General features: G+C 49.8%; 1 protein-coding gene across 1 annotated transcript in view; it reads left to right on the top strand.

Annotated features, from left to right (window-relative positions):
- LOC140388187 (mitochondrial 10-formyltetrahydrofolate dehydrogenase-like) overlaps positions 1 to 22,124 on the top strand; it is a 505,408-nt gene that overhangs the window by 38,005 nt on the left and 445,279 nt on the right. Inside the window, exon 3 of the mRNA XM_072471959.1 lies at positions 8,613 to 8,847. Coding sequence (XP_072328060.1) covers positions 8,613 to 8,847 — 235 coding nt within the window. The remainder of the gene's footprint in view (positions 1 to 8,612; positions 8,848 to 22,124) is intronic.

The following is a 22,124-nucleotide window of genomic DNA, read 5'->3' on the forward strand; positions in this document are numbered from 1 at the left end:
TCCCGCCCACCTCTTGTGTAGCGCCTCGTTCTGCTCCACTCTCACTGCCAGGCCCACGAGCTCGTCCTCGTTCTGACTGACTCTTTTCTGTACCTCCTGGATCTTAACTTCGTGGGCCTTCTGCGTGATCCCGAGTCCTTCAATTGCCGAAAGCATAGGCGCCAACATCTCTTTGCGCATCTCCTCGCGCTGCTCCTCGAAGCAGCGCTTGATGAACTCCTGCAGCTCCCCTTTGTCCCTGGCCGCCGCCATTTTGTTTTCTTTCCCTCGCTTCTCCCGTTGCTACAGTGCCGCCCCTTTGGCCGTTACACTTCTGGTCCGTTTCATAGAAGTTGGCAGTGTTTGCTTCACCAGTCTGCCCCAAAAAGCCTATGGAAACTCCTGAAAAAGGTCTGAGACGGGAGCTGCCGAATGCGCGACCTACTCCTCCATGGCCGCCACCAGAAGCCTCATCCCTGCTTCTTCAATGGCCCTGGTAGATCTTTTCACAGTTGTACCCTCTGCTGCTAGAATTCACCTTTGATAGAGTCAAGCCAGATTGCAGCTTTAAGCTTGCCCTTCCCCCTCCTGCATGCTGGAAGAGGCCCTCGTCTACTGCTGCAGCTCAAGCCAAATCTTTCACTGTTTCTGCCGGGTCTGGTAGCCAAAAGACACAACACTCCTGGGGGACACTGTCAGGGGAATGCTGCAGCCTTCTTCCCACACCGGGAAATGTCAAACAAATGCCGTGGGGGCCCTGTAAAAGAGCCCAAAAGTCCGTTCCAAGCGGGAGCTGCCGAATATACGACCTAGCTCTGCATAGCTGCACCCGGAAGTAAGTCTTCAGTACTATTCCCGGGATATTGTCAGGGGCCCATAGTCGTTGCAATATCCAGTACCTTCAGCCATTTCTTGATATCACGTGGAGTGAATCGTATTGGCTGAAGACTGACATCTGTGATGCTGGGGACCTCCGGAGGAGACTGAGATGGATCATCCACTTGGCACACCTGGCTCCAGATTGTTGCCAATGCCTCAGCCTTGTCTTTTGCACATATGTGCTGGTCTCTGGGATATTTGTGGAGCATCCTCCACCAGTAAGTTGTTTAATTGTGCATCACCATTCACGCTGGATGTGGCTGGACAAGAGAGCTTAGACCTGATGCGTTTGTTGTGGAATTGCTTAGCTCTGTCTATTACTTGCTGCTTATGCTGTTTGGCACACAAGTAGTCCTCTGTTGTAGCTTCACCAGGTCGACATCTCATTTTTCGGTATGCCTGATGTTGCTCCTGGAAACCTCTGTACTCTTCATTGAACCAGGGTTCATACCCTGGCTTTGTGGTAATGGTCGAGTGGGGGATATGCCAGTTGAGGTTGCAGATTGCGGTTGAATACAATTCTGCTGCTGCTGATGCCCCACATCACCTCATGGATGTCCAGTCTTGAGTTGCTAGATCTGTTCGAAGTCAATCCCATTTAGCATGGTGATCGTGCCACACAACACGATGGAGGGTTTCCTCAATGAGAAGACGGGACTTTGACTCCACAAAAACTGTGCATGGACAGATGCATCTGTAGCAGGCAGATTGGTGAGAATCATAGAATATACAGTGCACAAGGAGGTCATTTGGCCCATCAAGTCTACACTGGACACTGAATGAGCGCCCTACCTAAGCCCACACCTCCGCCCCCCCGTAACACAGCAATGCCACCTAACCCGCACATCTTTGGACTGTGGAGGGAAACCGGAGCACCTGGAGGAAACCCACACAGACACGGAGAGAACCTGCAGACTCCTCACAGACAGTGACCCGAGTCAAGAATCGAACCCGGCGCTGTGAAGCAACAGTGGTCACCACTGTGCTACCGTGCCGCCCCAAAATCCTGCCAATGGAGCTTCTGCATAACTACAAGGCTCGCCGTCGGGGAAATGAACCCCGGTCTCCCGCATGACAGACAGGGATACTAATCACTATACTAACATGGAACTGTGAGGATGAGGTCAAGTCTGTTTTCCCCTCTTGTTGGTTCCCTCACCGCCTGCTGCAGTCCCAGTCTAGTAGCTAGGACCCGGCCAGCTCTCTCTGATTTACACTAGCCACTGCCACCAAGTACTATTGCAATAGCTACAATTTGATGTCTATCCAGATGTCTCTCATTTACTCTGTGCATTGTTTCATTTGTATCAATTATCTATTTCTGATTCCCCTGTGAAGCCCTTTGCCTTTCTTCATACTCTTGCCACTTCTCTGCTCAATTGACTCATATATCCAATACATTCTGTCGCTTATAATGTTCAGCTTTGCAGTCTTTAATTAGCCTTGTATCATCTGGACCATTGCCCAAGGTAGTTGTGATTCCTCACTGCAATAAATAATTATCTGAATTATGACGGGCTGCTTTGAAGAAACAATTCCATTGTCAGCTCAGGTCTTAAAAGACAGCATCTTTTTTTTTTAAAACAAGTGCCTCCATTATTTAAACTAAGAACTTGTAGAATCTGCATATAGTAGTATGCATAAATTGCAGGTAGAAAATAGTGTCATGTGAGAGTCCCTTTTAGAAATGAGTGTTTATCAGTGATGTCAGAGTGTGGGTAGAGCTGGGCTGTCGGTTTGCTTTACTTTCGCTTTAGGCTGTTTGCTACAGGGTGTGTTTAGTTTCGTTTTCAGAAAGAAGAGCTGCAATGAAAGCCAGCAGATGTGCATGGATATCTCGACAAGCTAAAGAGTGTTCATTTGGAGGATTTCAAAGTGATAACTGCTCTCAGTAGAGAATTTAAACCTGATCTCTGTTAAAAAGGGTCTTTTGTCTTCTAGATGTTATTTGGGAATTTATTAAGGGTTATCTATAGAGTACTGTATTCGTTGGGGATTTATTGATGTTGATAGTTGTTAAGATGTTTATTGTGGGTTTATAAAGTGTTAACTGGCTTCATAAATAAACACTGCAGAGTAAGCCCATGTGTTCCAAAATAACCACAATCCATTAAACGTTGTGGGTCAGGTGAACTCCATAATACACTTTGGGGTTCTCTAAACCCTGGCCCATAACAATAGGGGATGAAGGTTTAGTAGCAACACAATACATCTCCAAATCCTAAGGATCTCGTTCCCCGACCTGCACCCAGGGTGCAGTTTTTAATACAGGTGACGGCTCCCCTTGTTAAGGGGAAGCCCCTTCCCGTTACCGTATTGTGTGGAGGTAATGGGAAACCAGATGGTCCTTATCCTGTGACCTCCATGGGTGTTATAACACTTCTCTTTCCCCCTCCCCAAAATCTGGAGTAATGTCCATGTCCACGGACTGGTGTGCAGTTCCCTTGTCCTCTTCGCCCGGTGTCAGTGCTCGGACGTTGTCTGTGTTGCACCTGGAGGCATATACCGGATTGGGCGGCAATATTTGCGCGAAGAATGCTTGGGCAGTGTCGGTGCCATTGGTGCTGTATCGGGACTTGGCACGGATGTCTCTGGTGGCAGCAGGATGTCCGTGTCCGACTCTGAATTGGACCTGGGTGTGTCTTCCAGCGATGCAGCGTCCGGACCCGGATGGTTGGCAGATCTAGGGCGGCAGTGACAGTAGTGGCAACAAAGGCGGCGGACAAGACGGGATTGGTGTTTCCGGAACGGGAGTTGCCACACCTGCCATGTTGCCACGGAGGTGGTACACGTGCTGATTGGACTTGTGGCCCTGCGTGCGCACTTGATAGGAGACCGGTCCAGTTTTGGACAACACGACGCCTGGATCCACGCGGCCCTGTGGCCGAAATCTCGGATGTGCACCGAATCTCCAGGGGCGAACGTGCACTAGGGTGTCCATCGGCCTGCATCCACCTCAGTTCCGTCCTGAGTACGGTGGACCTTCGCACCAAAATCCGGGATCACAGAATCATAGAATTTACAGTGCAGAAGGAGGACATTCGGCCCATTGCGTCTGCACCGGCCCTTGGAAAGTGTACCCTACTTAGGCCCAAGCCTCCACCTATTCCCAAAACCCCACCTAACCCGTTGGACATTAAGGGGCAATATAATATGACCAGTCTACCTAACCTGCACATATTTGGACTGTGGGAGGAAACCGGAGTACCTGGAGGAAACCCATGCAGACACGGGGAGAAAGTGCAAACTCCACACAGCCAATCACCTGAAGCCGGAATTGAACCCGGTACCCTGGAGCTGTGAGGCAGCAATGCTAACCACTGTACCACGTGCTGACACTTGGTGGATGCGGAAGCGGCGAAGGACCCTCGTTCTGGCATGCGGAGCTATGAAGTAATAAAACAAACTAAACCAATCCAGTCTTCCAGGAGCTGGATGTCTATTTCTTCATCCCGAGCTTGAAAATTTGTACCGTCCTTTTGGCTAACCCATTTGAAGCCGGGTGGTATGGCACGATATGCACGGCAGATTACATTTGTGGACATAAACAATGCAAAGTCCGCACTTGTGAACGCAGTCCTATTGCTGGAGACCAACACCTTGCGTATACCGTGCGTAGTGAAGGTTTAATGAAGCCGCTTGAGCCAACATGGAGGTGAGACCATGACTGACCCGGTCACTCCGACGGGTGGAGTGGCGCTGCCAGAGGCATCTTTTGGTGCTCCTGGCATTTGCGTGCAGCACTGAGCCAATCTTTCAATGTCGGCATCAATTCCGTGCCACCAAACGTAGCTGCGGGCCAGCATCTTCATCTTGGACACTCCTGGTTGTCTGTTCTGGAGGTCTTGTAGGAGCGGACCACGTACCTGTTCGGAAACCACCATGCGCATCCCCTAAAGGATAACACTGTCCTCGGTGCTCAGGCCCTGCATCTTGGAGGTATAAGCCTTTAGATCTCATGGCATGGCGCGGTGCTGGGCCCCATGCTGCATAATGTGATGGATGCACGACAGTTGCGTGTCCATCTGGGTCCAATGGGACACAGTGACCGGCAGGGAGTCTATAAAATGGAGGGGGGGGTGATGATGTCGTTGGCTGAAGAGGACATAGGTGGCCTGGTGGGGAGGGAAGGTGGCTCAAAGCATCTGCGTTGGGAATCTTTGCCCCGGAGAGGTGTTCCAGCACATATTCATATGCAGCTAACAGCAGTACCCAATGCTGGATCCGAGCAGACACAATAGGTGGAATCGTCCGATCCTCCTTGAATAATCCGAGCAGGGGCTTGTGGTCTGTGAATACGGTGAACCATAGACATACTGAAACTTTTTCACCCCAAAAACAACGGCCAAATCTTCTTTCTCAATCTGCGCGTATTGTTTCTCTGCGTCGGCCAGTGTCCTTGAGATGAAGGCGATGGGACACTCTGACCCATCTGGTGGGTAAGGATGGCTCCAACCCTGTAAGGGGAGGCATCGCATGTCAGAGCGGTTTTAAAGGGTCAAAATGGATCATCAGTTTTGAGGAAGATAGCTGCTGTTTCACTGTGGCAAAAGCCGTTTTCTGTGCTTGGGTCCATTCCCACAGTTGCCCCTTCAACAGATGGTGGAGAGGCGTTAAGAGCCCGGCCAGGTTTGGGATGAACTTCCCTTAATAGTTCACAAGGCTTAAAAGTTCAATCCCTCCGCCAGGTACGGAAGCCTGTCGGATTGCCCATGCTTTTCCACAGAATGCAACCTATGACGGTCCACATGGTACCTCAGATATGTGACTTTGGCTGCTTTGAAAACACATCGGAGGCGAGCGCTGACCTCCTCGAAGCGCCGGAGTTGTGGAAGTGCTCCTGGTCAGATCAGCCTATAATTAAGATGTCATCCAGATATACCACCATGTGAGGCAGGATATTTTCCATTACCTTCTGAAAAATGCCATATGCTGAGGAAACCCCAAAGGACAAGCGAGTATATTTGTATAGCCCCCGTTGCGTGTTTATGGTCATAAAGCAGCAGGATTCGGCGTCCAGAATTAGCTGGAGATATGCGTGACTCATGTCTAACTTGGTGAACTTGCGGAGGCCATTGACATTATATACAAGTCGTCTATTTGAGGGACCAGATAATGGGAGACCTGGTTCACTGTCATCTTGTAATTGCCACATAGGCGTATGGAACCATCAGGCTTTAACACGGGTACGACCGGCGTTGCCCAGTTGGAGAACTGGACGGGACATATGGGGTGGGATTCTCCCGCAATCGGGGCGGCCCGTACTGGCGCCAAGCGCAGCGTGAATGCACTTCCGGGAGCTAGGCCGGCGCTGGAGTGGTTGGCGCCGCGCCAACTGCCGCCGAAGGGCCTTCACCGGCTAGCGCATGCGCAGGACCGCTAGTGTGTTCTGCCGCATGCGCAGAACTGCTGCCGTATTTCCTGCGCATGTGCAGGGGGTTTCTTCTCCGCGCCGGCTGTCGTGGAGCCTTAGAGAGGTTGGCGCGGAGGGAAAGAGTGCCCCCATGGCACAGGCCCGCCCGCAGATTGGTGGATCCCCCGCACCCCCCCCGAGGACCCCGCTAGACATCCGACAAACCAGGTTCCGCCGGGATGGACCATGTCCATTGCACGCCGGCGGGACTAGCTGAAAACAGGTGGCCGCTCGGCCCATCAGGGCCCGGAGAATTGCCGGGGGGTGGGGGCCGCTACCAACGGCCTCCGACCGGCCCGGCACGATCCCCGCCCCTGTCCCCGCCCGAAAACCGGCGCCGGTGAATTCAGCAGCCGACGTCGGAGATGCGGGCGGGATTCACGCCCCCCCCCCCCCCCCCCGGGCGATTCTCCAAGCCGACGGGGGGTCGGAGAATCCCGCCCATGATGTTTCAGTCTGTCTAACTTGCCATCTACTTTCGGCCACAAAGCATATGGGACCAGTCGAGGGCGGAGGTAACGTGGCTGAGCCAAGGGCTGGCGTGAATCCCGCCCCCGCCGGTTGTCGAAGTCTCCGGCACCGGATATTCGGCGGGGGCGGGAATCGCGCCGCGCCGGTTGGCGGGCCCCCCCGCTCGATTCTCCGGCCCGGATGGGCCGATGTCCCGCCGATAAATTGCCTGTCCCGCCGGCGTTGATTAAACCACCTTTTGAACGGCGGGACAAGGCGCGTGGGCAGGCTCCGGGGTCCTGGGGAACCCCCACGGTGGCCTGGCCCGCGATCGGGGCCCACCGATCCGCGGGCGGGCCTGTGCCAGATCTCCACCATGGCGGAGGCGGAAGAGACTCCCTCCACTGCGCATGCGTGGGAAACTGTCAGCGGCCGCTGATGCTCCCGCGCATGCGCCGCCCGGGGATGTCATTTCCTCGCCAGCTGGCGGGGCAACAAAGGCCGTTTCCGCCAGCTGGCGGGGTGGAAATTCCTCCGGCGCTGGCCTAGCCCCTCAATGTTGGGGCTCGGCCCCCAAAGATGCGGAGCATTCCGCACCTTTGGGGTGGCCCGTCTGATTGGCTCCGTTTTGGGCGCCAGTCGGCGGACATCGCGCTGTTTCGGGAGAATTTCGCCCCTGATTCCACTAAGCTATTTTGACTTGACCATAGCCACTTTTGATGAAGTATCCGAGAACAGCTGGTTTTCTGTAGAATCTGTAACACGAGCGTGGACAATCTTCAGGATGTTCCCATCTCTGAGCTTGGTACTGACTCGCAATTCCTGGGGCTTCACTGAGAAGCTGAAGCTATGACCAGAAGTTCTGTCTCTGCACCCTTGTTATGCCTTATGTATTGCTTTGGTTTGTTTTGGTTCTGTTTTGACTGGATGAAATAACAAGTTGGTATTTTGTACTGAGGGAACAATTGGCTCATATTTCAGCATACCTCTTGACCAACACACTTTTGGGAAGGGGTGGCATTCAGAGGTTTTTGAAGTTTTAAATGATGACAATAACCCAATTCACCCATTTTGATAGTGGCAAAATGTCTGGTCAGAATTTGTGAATTTGTGTTTTTTATTACCATAATATCATCATGTATTTATAATTCAACTTTTTCAGAAAATTCGATACATGTATTGGTAAACCTGAAACAGATTTGTGCCTGGTCCTCAGTTATGTATGCGTCTGGCTAATGATGAGGGCCGCAGAGCTGAACTCTCGCAAAGCTGCAGTATAAAATGTGAAGCATTTTTCGCCATCAGTATTTAATGTGGGGAGAACAGATGATAGGAACCTGCTGACTGGAATTTTTGTAGAACAGATGATAGAACAAGGCTAGTGAAGTGTTTTGCTTGGGGGAAAAAAAAAATGACAATTTCCAATTGATTCATTAAATTGCTGCAGTGAAATGAAATGTCATTAGATTAGTAGCTGCAAATTGATTCATAGTTTTATCCCCAATTACATGTCTGAATAAACCAACAGCAATTTTCATCTTGCTTCATCATTGGATAAAAAAGAAAATCATTGTTTGAAATTGCTGATTTGTCAGTGAATTCATTGTGAATTGTATCTGCAAATCGAGCTTTGGTATTTTTTTCCCCCACCGTGAGGAAACATTAGCTCAAAATGAAGTTCCAGTGAAGGTATAGGTACCATGCATTAATTTATCTTCCTCCAGTCACACCAAATTGCATTTCAATATCTTTGAAGTAATAAATAATAACATATCTACTGAAAGGCAAATGGAATGTTTGACTTGGGAAGGGGAAGCGGCTGGAGGGAAAAAAATCATAAAGGTAAATATATCCTAAGCTTATGGTTGTCCTAACTTTATTTTTCCCTCAGCTGTTGCAGCAGAGAAGGATGGGACACCAGTATTTAAGTTTCCCAGGTGGAGGCTGAAGGGAAAACCAATTGGTGATGTTGTTGAGGCCTATAAATCGGTCGGAGCAGAACTAAATGTACTCCCGTTCTGCAGCCAGTTTATCCCCATGGAGGTTATTGATCACCCGAGGCATGGATCCATAATCTACCACCCATCACTGCTTCCTCGTCACAGGGGTGCTGCTGCTATAAACTGGTGAGAATAGTGCTCCACACGCACTAATATTGACTGTTGTGGCAGACTTTAAATTTTGTATGAAATGAGGATCTGATTTTAAGAAGCTTATTACAAGGAACCAACTGAGCTTTTAAGTATTATTTTGATTTCTGTTGATGTTCTAAATTGTCTTGTGAACTTTCTAAATTTGGATATGTATTTTAAACAACTTTTTTGTTGATTCTTCAGTAAACTGCTGATAATCTAATAATAGATTCTTCCTCCCACCCAATAATTTAAGAAGGACCTGCCTGTTTTTTGTGTTTGGTGAAAGGTGAGTGATTTGAAGGAAGTAAGTTTTATTGATGAAAAGAGAGGCATGTTGCTCTCAAGAATTCCAAATTTGAAATAATCACAACAATTTATACTATAGGCGGAAAGGATTTCTAATTATGCTTGTAAATCCTGAAACTAAACGGCTGCTATTAGAGATGATACCATGATTGGGCAGCACTTGCTGAGAAATCCTGAATGCACTATAGCTAATTTAACAACTAATTTAAGACAATTACTTGAGCTCGCACCTTGGCTCATTTACACTTGTTAACAGCGACTTACATTCATAGGCAGGGATCCATTCGCTATAAGCATAAGGAATATATTCAAGTGTAACACCTTTTTTTGAAATACCCGGAAGTATGGAGCACCTCCTCTCCCCCCCCCCCCCCCCCAGAAGAACCCCCACATACGTCCACCCCTCCCTGCTAACATTTTACCACCCTTTAAAGAAGTCGATGAAAAATCTCCGCATTGAAAAAAAAACCCTCATCTGTGCCTCTGATTGCAATCTTTATCTTTCCCAGGTGCAAAATCTCTGCCACGTTGTTCACCACACCGTCGCTCTAGGTGGCTCCGGGTCTCACCACCCTAACAGTATCCACTTCTGGGAGGCAAAGACCAACACGTCAGCCTCTCCCCCACCTGCACTGCTGGTTCTTCCAAAACTCCAAATATTACCACCTACGGGCCTGGACCCACCTTCACCCCCAGAACCTTTGACATAGTTCCTCCAAAGCCCTCCTACCCAGAACTTCTCCAACTTTGGGCATGCCCAAAAGATGTGGAAATGATTTGCCGGTCCCCTTGTGCACCGCATCTATCCTCTACTTCTGGAAAGAACCGACTAATCCTTGACACCATCATGTGCGCCCTACTCACCAGTTTGAACTGTATGAGACTCAGTCTCGCACATGAGCAGGATGAGTTTACCCTTCGCAAGGCCCGCTTCAAAGGCCCACCCCCTCCCCCAGCTCCTCTTCCCATTTCCATTTTATTTTCTCCACTGAAAACCTCTCTGTCACCTCCAACTCCCCATATATGTCCGAGATCCTACCCTCTCCTATCTCGTCCTCTGGCAAAATCGTATCTTGCAGCTCCGGGGGTGGTAATAATTTCGGGAACGTAGCCAACTCCTTCCTAATAAAATGTCGGACTCACAGATACTGAAACCCATTCCACCTCGGTTGAGAATGGAAGAGGTGCCAATAACATTTCCCTCAAACCCGTCCCTCTACATGAGATTTCCTCCATCCGACCCCATACCGACCTCTCCTCCGCTGCCCACTTCCTGACCTTCTCAATGTTCACTGCCCATTAATAATTCAGCAGGCTCGGCAGCCCTCTCTATCTATATCTGTCTCTCTCCAAAAATGCCCCCTTAATCTGGGGCACCTTACCCACCAATATAAACCACAGGATCATCCTATTGACATTACCAAAAAACGATTGGGGCACAAAAATCCGGAGATTTTGGAACAGGAATAGAAACATTTTATGAATTATCAATAATAATCCAGCAGTGAAGAAGGGGGGCCCGGGGGAAAGACAAAAATAATTTAAAAATAATTGTATCTGTCTCAGAGTTTTTCCAAGGCTGACAAAGCTACCATCTAGGAATAAATCCTGAAAGTGCATCAGACCTCCTGTTCTCCAGGACCTGAACGACAGATTCAAGCCCAAAGGCACAAAGAGGTGGTTGTCACATATCGGGGCAAATGAGGAGAGAGAGAGAAAATTGAAACTGCTTCTGAATCCTGAGGAATGAAATCACCACAGAGCTTGAGGAAATACTTACCGAGGAGAAGGACCGGTGCGGTAATTATGTGTAGGAAGGAGGCTGTGGCACAAGACCGTGCCTCTAATCTACTCCAGTTTGATTTTGGATCAGTCAGCCATTGTAGGATTTTCTGCATGTTGGCAGTCCAGTATTAAAACAGGAGATTCTGGAGGGTCAAGTCTCCCGATCCTCTGCCTCTCTGAAGCAGAGCACTGTGGACTCTGGGACTTATACCTGCCCAGACAAATGCCGATATTAATTTGTTGGCCGTAATAAAAAATGCTTTGGGTAAAAATTGGGGATACTTTGAAATAAGAACAAAAACCTAGATAGTACATTCATCTTAACAGTTTGGATCCTGCCTGCTAGAGTCGGGAGGAGATTATTCCACCTCTAAGTCCATTTTGATCTTGCTGATGAGGCTTGAAAAGTTCAGTTTGTGGAGTAAAGCCCAGTTATGGGCCACCCGGATCCCCAGATTACTGATGTTTAATTTATAGCCTGAGAATGTGCCCAATCTCGTGAGTATCTTCATGATGTTTTCTATTGAGGAGACCGGATCCGTAATATATAAAAGTAGGCAATCTGCATATAGTGAGATTCAGTGCTCCTCCCCCTCTCGGTGTATTCCCCTCCATTCCTCTGATGACCTCTACACTATTGCAAGAGATTCATTGTCCATCGTGAAGAGCAATGGAGAACCCTGTCTCGTGCCCCTGCCTAATGGTAAGTATTCGAAGGAGGTCATATTTGTGCGAATGTTGGCTTTCGGGGAATAGTACATCAGACAAACCCAGAAGGAGAATTTGGGGCCAAAACCGAATCTATCCAAGATCTCAACTCCACTCCACCCCATCGAACGTTTTTTCTGCATCCAAAGATATAACTTTTCAAGAGATGCCGAACATTGGGCAATAACTGTCTACCTTTGATAAAACCTGTCTGATCCTCTGAAACTATATCTGGAAGACATGGGTCCATCTGGGTTTCCAGGACTTTCGGCAGTATATTAACACCCGTGTTAAGAAGTGAAATGGGTCGATATGACCCACACTCTGCCCTCTTTCAAGAGTACCGAGATTGTGGCTTGGGGCAAGGATGGTGATGATCCCCTAAGACAATAGATCATTGAGCATGTCCAAAATTAAAGTTAGTTGCTCTATTAAAATTCGGGTGGGAAGCTGCCAGGACCGAAGGCTTGGCCAGATTGAAGACGACCAATACATTTCTGTATTTCTTCTGGGCTAAAGGGGGATTCCAGATCCCGTTTCCTGCCTTCCTCAATAGTCGGGATGTGTAAACCATCTAGAAATATCATCATGTCTGAAGTATCTGGAGGAGGCTTTGATCATAAAGCCCACGGTAAAACGTACTGAAGGCTGCACTTAACTGGAGAGGTGCTGAGACCAGATTATCCTCTTTGCTCCGAATCCGAGGAGTTTCTCATGAGTCTCCGTGCTTCTTGAGTTGATGTGCAAGAAGATGGCCCACCTTCTCCCCAAGTTCATAAGAAGGTGCCCCTAGAATGTCGTAATTATTGCACCCCTTTTTCATGGAGATCAATTCAAATTGCAGTTGCACGGTTTTCGCACTGTCATTTTAACTGTCTGGATCCTTCCAGCCAACGACAGCAGCAAAACACCTCTTAAAATCATCTTTCACCCCCTCCATCAGATTCGCCAAATTCAGCTTGGGCAACTGGGCCCAACTATGGCCACTCCCCAAGTATCGGAAACTCTTCCCCAACCAACAGAAATGGCAGTTTCTCCAAGCCCTTCCCCTGCACCGCGCGTTGACTAGGAATATCTCGCTCTTCTCCATATTGAGATTATACCCTGAGAACAAGCCAAACTCCACCAATATCCCCATGATCCTATTGAAACTCTCCACCGGGTTTGTAATATACAACAAGAGATCGTCTGCGTACAGGGAGACCCAATGCTCTATCCCCCCCTTACAATACCCCTCCACCGCTCCGAGGCTCGATTGCCAAAGCGAAAAGCAATGGAGACAGCGGACACCCCTGTCCCGTTCCCGGGTGCAGACCAAAAACCCCCGAGATCACATTGTTTATATGAACACTCGCCGTGGGGGCCCTGTACAGCAACCTAACGCAATCTACGAACTCCTGTCCAAACCCAAACCGTCCCAGCACCTCAAACAAATATGTCCACTTAACCTGGTTAAACGCTTTCTGTGCATTCAAAGACACTATTGCTTCCATTTCCTGGAGCCCTTGGGGCATCATGATTGCATTCAACAGCCTTCAATGCTAGTCGACAGCTGCCACACTTCATGAACCCCGTCTATCACTCCCGCACACAGTCCTTTATACACGTTACCAATTCCCCTTTACCAACCGACTCATTCGACATCTTCGTTAGTAGAGGTCCAGGTTCAGTGCCAAACCTTCAATAAAACCCTGCCGGGAACCCGTCGAGACCCGGGACCTTCCCGGACTGCATCAAACCCACGCACCCCATTACTTCCCCCAGCCCGATTGAGACACTAAGCCCTGCAATTTGCCCTCCTCGACCACTGGGAAATCCAGGCAATCCAAAAACCGCCGCATGCCTTCATCCCCCACTGGAGGTTCCGAGCTGCACAGCCTATGGTAAAAGGCCTCAAATACCCCATTTACCTACCCGACTCGGCACGTTACCCCCAAATCTTTCATCCATTAAATCTTCCTCCCGGCCATCTGCCACTTCAACAGATGCGCAAGCATCCTGCTGGCATTTTCCTCATGTTCAGACATCACCCCCCTGACACAACACAGTGCATCAACGTCTTCCCTGTAGACATAAGCTCAGACACCATCTGGAGCTTCTTCCTCTCCTTTAGCAACGCCTCCTTAGGGATTGCTGAGTATCTGCATGTCTGATCCACCTCCAGAATGGCCTCCACTAATCTTTGTCTTTCTAACCGCTCCCCCTTCTCCCTATGCACCTAGATCAAGATAGCTCCCCTCTGATCACCACCGCTTCCCACATTACGGAGGCGGAAACCTCGTTCATCTTATTAAGCTCCACATAGTTTTGTATAGCCACTCCGATCTTTTCGGCGATCCCCCTGTCAGCCAACAGCCCCACATCTAGCCTCCCCTGTGGCCATTAGGAACCCCTTCTTTCCACACGCTAGTCCACCAGATGTGGCACATGATCGGCAAATATTCCATCCCAAACAGCCCGCCAGTAATGTCTTGTCCATTTGGAGGCATATATTTTTTTTATTTTTTTTAAATTATTTTTATTCAAACTTTTGTCGAAAAACATAATTTTTTGCATAACCGTACGCAACAATTAACAGAACAAAGTAAATGTTAACCGTATATACAAAGAAAGGAACAATACAACGTAATGATTTCCCCCCCCCCTTTCCGGGATGCTGCTGCTGACCTTTACTGCTCTCCAAAAAAGTCGAACGGCTGCCACCTCCGAGAGAACCCTGCCATGGACTCTCTCAAGGCAAACTTTATTTTCTTGAGACTGAGAAACCCAGCCATGTCACTAACCCAGGTCTCGGCACTCGGGGGCTTCGAGTCCCTCCACATTAAAAGGATCCGTCTCTGGGCTACCCGGATTGTCTGACACACCAAAGATCGCTATTTTTGCAATCGGCACCACCCGCGTGTCCAAGATCTTGGACATTGCCTCAGCAAATCCCCGCCAGAATCTCTTAAGAGCCGGGCATGCCCAAAACATATGTACATGATTGATGGGGCTTCCCGCACACCTCGCACATTTATCCTCAAACCCAAAGAACTTGCTCATCCTGGTTGCCGTCATGTGTGCCCTGTGGACCACCTTAAACTGGATTAAGCTAAGCCTGGCGCATAATGAGGAGGAATTGACCCTATTTAGGGCGTCCGCCCACAGTCCCGCATTCCAGCTCCCCACCTAGCTCCTCCTTCCATTTGCCCTTAAACTCCTCTACTGGGGCTTCCTCCGCCTCCTGAAGTTCCCGGTAGATGTCCGAAACCTTTCCCTCCCCTACCCAGGTGCCGGAGACCACCTTATCCTGTATCCTGCGTGGGGGAAGCAGCGGAAATTATACCACCTGTTTTTTCAGAAAGGTGCGTACCTGAAAGTATCTGCAAGCGTTTCCAGGGGACAAACTGAATTTCTCCTCCAGCGCTTTCAGGCTGGGGAAGGTCCCATCTATGAACAGGTCCCCCATCCTTTTAATGCCTGCCCTGTGCCAGCTTTGAAACCCTCCGTCTATCCTGCCTGGGACAAATCTGTGATTGTTGCGTATCGGGGTCCAGACTGAGGCTCCCTCCACCCCCCTGTGCCTTCTCCACACTGACCCCAGATCTTTAATGCCGCCACCACCACCGGACTAGAGGAATAGCGGGCCGGGGAGAACGGCAGAGGTGCCATTACAAGTGCCCCTAGGCTGGTACCTTTACATGAGGCCGCCTCTAACTGCTCCCATGTCGACCCCTCCCCAAATACCCATTTCCTAATCAAGGCTATGTTAGCCTCCCAATAGTAGCTGCAAATATTCGGCAGCGCCAGCCCACTCCCCCCAAGACTGCGCTCTAGGTACAGTCTCTTTACTTGTTTACTTGTTATGGGTCTTGTTTGCCCATACGAATCCCGAGATGATCTTGTTCACCCGCTTAAAGAAGGACTTTGGGATGAAGATGGTAAGGCACTGGCAGACGAACAGAAATCTGGGGAGGACCGTCATCTTAACGGTCTGCACTTTCCCCGCTAGAGATAGCGGGAGCATGTCCCACCTTTTGAAGTCCCCCTCCATCTGCTCTACAGCTGAGATAGATTAAGCTTATGGAGGGCAGCCCACTTTGGAGCCACCTGTATCCCTAGGTACCGAAAGCTCTTCTCGACCAACTTCAGCGGAAGCTCTCCCAGTCCCTTTTCCTGCCCCTTAGCCTGGATCATGAACATCTCGCTTTTCTTCTCGTTTAGTTTGTACCCCGAGAAATTGCCAAAGTCCCTCAGAATCTGCATGACCTCCCCATCCCCTCTCGTGGGTCCGAAATGTACAGGAACAGATCATCCGCATAAAGCGAGACCCGATGCTCCTCCACCACCCCCCGCCAGTTCTTTGAAGTCCGCAGCGCTATAGCCAGCGGCTCTATTGCAAGGGCGAATAATAACAGGGAGAGGGGGCACCCCTGCTTTGTCCCCCGGTGGAGCCTAAAATATTCCGACCTCATCCTGTTCGTGCACACACTAGCCACGGGGGCCTGGTAAAGTAGCTGAACCCAACCTATGAACCCCTCACCGAATTCGAACCTTCTTAACGTTTCCCACAGGTACTCCCATTCCACCCGGTCAAAGGCTTTCTCCGCGCCCATTGCCGCCACCACTTCTGCCTCCCCTCCCTCTGAGGGCATCATGATGATGTTTAGGAGCCTATGTACATTGGAGTTCAATTGCCTGCCCTTGACAAAGCCTGTCTGATCCCCTATCACCCCAGGGACGCAGTCCTCAATCCTAGCAGCAAAGAACTTGGCCAGCAGTTTGGCGTCCACGTTCAGGAGCGATATCTGTCTATAAGATCCACACTGTAGCGGATCTTTCTCTTGTTTGAGGATGAGTGAAATTGAAGCCTGTGACATTGTTGGGGGGAGGGGTCCCTCTCTCTTTGGCCTCATTAAAGGTCCTTAGCACGAGTGGGCACAGCAGTTCTGAAAATTTCTTGTAGATTTCTACAGGGTAGCTGTCCGGCCCTGGGGCTTTGCCCGACTGCATGTCCCCTAAGCTCTTTACGATCTCCTTCAGCTCTATTGGGGCCCCCAGTCCCTCCACCAGATCCTCTTCCACCTTTGGGAACCTCAGTTGGTCCATGTATGTCCCTGTCAGGCAGGGAAGAGATGGTCGAGTGAGGGAACCATGGTTGACAAGAGCGGTTGAATGTCTTGTTGAGAGGAAAAAGGTGACTTATGTAAGGCTGAGGAAACAAGGTTCAGACAGGGCATTGGAGGGATACAAGATAGCCAGGAGGGAACTGAAGAAAGGGATTAGGAGAGCTAAGAGAGGGCATGAACAATCTTTGGCGGGTAGGATCAAGGAAAACCCCAAGGCCTTTTACACATATGTGAGAAATATGAGAATGACTAGAGCGAGGGTAGGTCCGATCAAGGACAATAGCGGGAGATTGTGTATTGAGTCTGAAGAGATAGGAGAGGTCTTGAACGAGTACTTTTCTTCTGTATTTACAAATGAGAGGGGCGATATTGTTGGAGAGGACAGTGTGAAACAGATTGGTAAGCTCGAGGAAATACTTGTTAGGAAGGAAGATGTGTTGGGCATTTTGAAAAACTTGAGGATAGACAAGTCCCCCGGGCCTGACGGGATATATCCAAGGATTCTATGGGAAGCAAGAGATGAAATTGCAGAGCCGTTGGCAATGATCTTTTCGTCCTCACTGTCAACAGGGGTGGTACCAGGGGATTGGAGAGTGGCGAATGTCGTGCTCCTGTTCAAAAAAGGAACTAGGGATAACCCTGGGAATTGCAGGCCAGTTAGTCTTACTTCGGTGGTAGGCAAAGTAATGGAAAGGGTACTGAAGGATAGGATTTCTGAGCATCTGGAAAGACACTGCTTGATTAGGGATAGTCAGCACGGATTTGTGAGGGGTAGGTCTTGCCTTACAAATCTTATTGAATTCTTTGAGGAGGTGACCAAGCATGTGGATGAAGGTAAAGCAGTGGATGTAGTGTACATGGATTTTAGTAAGGCATTTGATAAAGTTCCCCATGGTAGGCTTATGCAGAAAGTAAGGAGGCATGGGATAGTGGGAAATGTGGCCAGTTGGATAACGAACTGGCTAACCGATAGAAGTCAGAGAGTGGTGGTGGATGGCAAATATTCAGCCTGGATCCCTGTTACCAGTGGCGTACCGCAGGGATCAGTTCTGGGTCCTATGCTGTTTGTGATTTTCATTAATGACTTGGATAAGGGAGTTGAAGGGTGGGTCAGTAAATTTGCAGACGATACGAAGATTGGTGGAGTTGTGGATAGTAAGGAGGGCTGTTGTCGGCTGCAAAGAGACATAGATAGGATGCAGAGCTGGGCTGAGAAGTGGCAGATGGAGTTTAACCCTGAAAAGTGTGAGGTTGTCCATTTTGGAAGGACAAATATGAATGCGGAATACAGGGTTAACAGTAGAGTTCTTGGCATTGTGGAGGAGCAGAGAGATCTTGGGGTCTATGTTCATACATCTTTGAAAGTTGCCACTCAAGTGGATAGAGCTGTGAAGAAGGCCTATGGTGTGCTCGCGTTCATTAACAGAGGGATTGAATTTAAGAGCCGTGAGGTGATGATGCAGCTGTACAAAACTTTGGTAAGGCCACATTTGGAGTACTGTGTACAGTTCTGGTTGCCTCATTTTAGGAAGGATGTGGAAGCTTTGGAAAAGGTGCAAAGGAGATTTACCAGGATGTTGCCTGGAATGGAGAGTAGGTCTTACGAGGAAAGGTTGAGGGTGCTAGGCCTTTTCTTATTAAAGCGGAGAAGGATGAGGGGCGACTTGATAGAGGTTTATAAGATGATCAGGGGAATAGATAGAGTAGACAGTCAGAGACTTTTTCCCCGGGTGGAACAAACCATTACAAGGGGACATAAATTTAAGGTGAAAGGTGGAAGATCTAGGAGGGATATCAGAGGTAGGTTCTTTACCCAGAGAGTAGTGGGGGCATGGAATGCACTGCCTGTGGAAGTAGTTGAGTCGGAAACATTAGGGACCTTCAAGCAGCTATTGGATAGGTACGTGGATTACGGTAAAATGATATAGTGTAGATTTATTTGTTCTTAAGGGCAGCACGGTAGCATTGTGGATAGCACAATTGCTTCACAGCTCCATGGTCCCAGGTTCGATTCCGGCTTGGGTCATTGTCTGTGCGGAGTCTGCACGTCCTCCCCGTGTCTGCGTGGGTTTCCTCCGGGTGCTCCGGTTTCCTCCCACAGTCCAAAGATGTGCGGGTTAGGTGAATTGGCCAATGATAAATTGGCCTTAATGTCCAAATTGCCCTTGGTGTTGGGTGGAGGTGTTGAGTTTGGGTAGGGTGCTCTTTCCAAGAGCCGGTGCAGACTCAGGGGGCCGAATGGCCTCCTTCTGCACTGTAAATTCAATGATAATCTATGATTAATCTAGGACAAAGGTTCGGCACAACATCGTGGGCCGAAGGGCCTGTTCTGTGCTGTATTTTCTATGTTCTATAAATTGCTTCATCACCCCCCCCCCCCCCCCCCCCCCCCCCCCCGGGCCTGGCGGGGGCTCTGACTCATACAATTTACCTTAAAATGCCCTGAAGATTTCACCTCCTCTGGGTCTATGACCGTGCTGCCCTCCTTATCCTGTACTTCCCCAATTTCCCTGGCCGCCTCCCTCTGCATTTTACTCGCTTTCTCCCCGTATTTGTAGACAGCCCCTTTGGCCTGCCTCAGCTGTGCTACCGCCTTCCCAGTGGCCAGCAGGTCGAATTCCGCCTGCAGACTCCGGCGCTCTTTCAGTAGCCCCGTCTCGGGGGTCTCTGTGTAGCTCCTGTCTACTCTGAGTATCTCCCCGACGAGCCTTTCTCCCTCTGCTCTTTCTTTCTTCTCTCCATGAGACCTGATAGAGATCAACTCCCCTCTGATACCTGCCTTCAGCGCCTCCCACACCGTGGATGCCGCTACCTCCTCCGTATCATTAGTTTCCAGGTAATTCTTGATGTTCCTCCTTATCCGCCCACAAACCTCGTTGTCTGCCAGCAGCTCCACATCTAGCCTCCATAGTGGGGGCTGATCTCTCTCCCCCCCCCCCCCCCTCCCCCCCCCAAGACGCAAATCCACCCAGTGTGGAGCATGACCGGAGACTGCAATGGCCGAGTATTCTGTCCCCTCCACCCTAGGGATCAACGCCCTGCTCATCACACACAAATCTATACGGCAGTAGATTTTGTGGACACGGGAAAAGAAAGAGAACTCTTTCGCCCTCGGTTGGGCGAATCTCCACGGGTCTACGCCCCTCACCTGTTCCATGAAACCCCTCAGTTCTTTAGCCGCCGCTGGTCGTTTCCCCGACCTGGGGTTTGACCGGTCCAGTACAGGGTCTATAACTGTGTTAACGTTCCCCCCCCATAATCAGATTGTGTGAGTCTAAGTCTGGAATTTTACCCAACGTGCATCTCATAAATTCCACATCGTCCCAGTTTGGGGCGTAAACGTTCACTAGCACCACCCGGGTCCCCTGCAGTTTCCTACTGACCATTATGTATCTGCCCCCCTTGTCAGCTGCAATATTCCCTGCCTCAAAAGCCACCCGTTTGCTGACCAGGATTGCTGCTCCTCTGGTCTTAGAATCCAGCGTCGAATGGAACACCTGGCCCACCCACCCTTTTCTCAATCTTGTTTGGTCCGCAAGTTTTAGGTGCGTCTCCTGTAGCATGGTTACGTCTGCCTTTAGCCCCTTTAAGTGCGAGAACACGCGAGCCCTCTTTTTTTTTTAATAAATATTTTATTGAGAATTTTTGGTCAACCAACACAGTACATTGTGCATCCTTTACACAACATTATAACAATACAGATAACAATGACCTATTTTATATAAACAAAAAACAAAAAATAAATAAATATTAAATAACAAAAATAAAAACTAGCCCTAATTGGCAACTGCCTTGTCACAAGCTACACCCCCCCCCCCCCCCCCCCCAAATCCTGGGCTGCTGCTGCTGCCTTTTTTTTTCCCCCATCTATCTATCCGCAAGATATTCGACGAACGGTTGCCACCGCCTGGTGAACCCTTGAGCCGACCCCCTTAGGACGAACTTAATCCGCTCTAGCTTTATGAACCCCGCCATGTCATTTATCCAGGTCTCCACCCCCGGGGGCTTGGCTTCTTTCCACATTAACAATATCCTGCGCCGGGCTACTAGGGACTCAAAGGCCAAAACATCGGCCTCTCTCGCCTCCTGCACTCCCGGCTCTTGTGCAACCCCAAATATAGCCAACCCCCAGCTTGGTTCGACCCGGACTCCTACTACTTTTGAAAGCGCCTTTGTCACCCCCATCCAAAACCCCTGTAGTGCCGGGCATGACCAAAACTCACGCGAGCCCTCTTGACCGGCCCATTGACGCCCCGCATATTCCACGCGATCAGCCTGGATGGGGGGCTAGCTCCCCCCTCCCCTGCCGATTAGCCATCTCCCTTTTTCGGCCAGCCACGAGCTGGCGTCCCCGCTTACTCGAGCCCTCCCATTGGAGGCCCCCCCCCCCTGACTCTCCCTCTGTTCCCCCAAGTTGCCACCTTTTCTGTCAGCCTAGCAGAATCCCATCCCCCCCTCTCCCCAGCAACCCAGTGATCCATAACCCCCAAGTCTAACCCTGAATGTAATCCTTGCCCCACCCAACCTTTACTCAACCTCGTCTGATCCGCAACCTTTAAATGAGTCTGTACACCAACACCATGTCTACCTTCTTTAAGTGCGCAAAGGTTTCTCAACCCATTCAGTTCCAAGTGATCAGCCTGGTTGGAAGGCTCCCAAGTCTCTTCCCCCCCAAACACACACCCACACACACACACACACCCACCACCCCACCCCGGTTAGCCATATCCACTGTTTAATGAGTGGGCCCACCTCCTGAGCCCCCTCGGCCACCATACCCCCATCAACCAACTGCGCCATCCCAACACTATCCACATCAGCAGCCCATCCCTCCCCTCTACCCTTCTCCCAACCCAAATACCAAATGCCCCACCATCTGAAACCCACCACCCTACCCACCTCCAGCCACAAGCAAAGAAAACCATCCCGACCCAAGCACCCCACTCCCTTTCCCTCCACACTCTATCCCATACTTCACTTCCATTAGCAGGGTGACCCCCCACCCTAAGAAGTAGCTTCCTCCCTCCCAAAACCTCCCTCTGCCCAACCCAACCTCCGTGCCCTCCTGAACTCCTTAATTTCCATCCCCGCTGACCCAGTGCTGCCCACCAAAGACCCCATATTTTAATGTGGATCCAACACTGCGCCCAACGCTGGGAGGATAAACAGTTCCTACAGTTCTGCCTTAACACAGATAACCAATTAAACCCAGCAGGTAATATAAACAAAGCAAAACATAGTAACCTGGTACGAACTTAAACTGTTCCCCTCTCCCCTTGAGTACAGAACCTCCAGTCCATTTCACAAGTGAATCCACCCAAATTCCAAAGTTCTCAAAAGTCCCCCAGTCCATGGTCTCTT

Source organism: Scyliorhinus torazame, chromosome 13 (assembly GCF_047496885.1).
Source record: "Scyliorhinus torazame isolate Kashiwa2021f chromosome 13, sScyTor2.1, whole genome shotgun sequence".
Classification (NCBI taxonomy): Eukaryota; Metazoa; Chordata; class Chondrichthyes; order Carcharhiniformes; family Scyliorhinidae; genus Scyliorhinus; species Scyliorhinus torazame.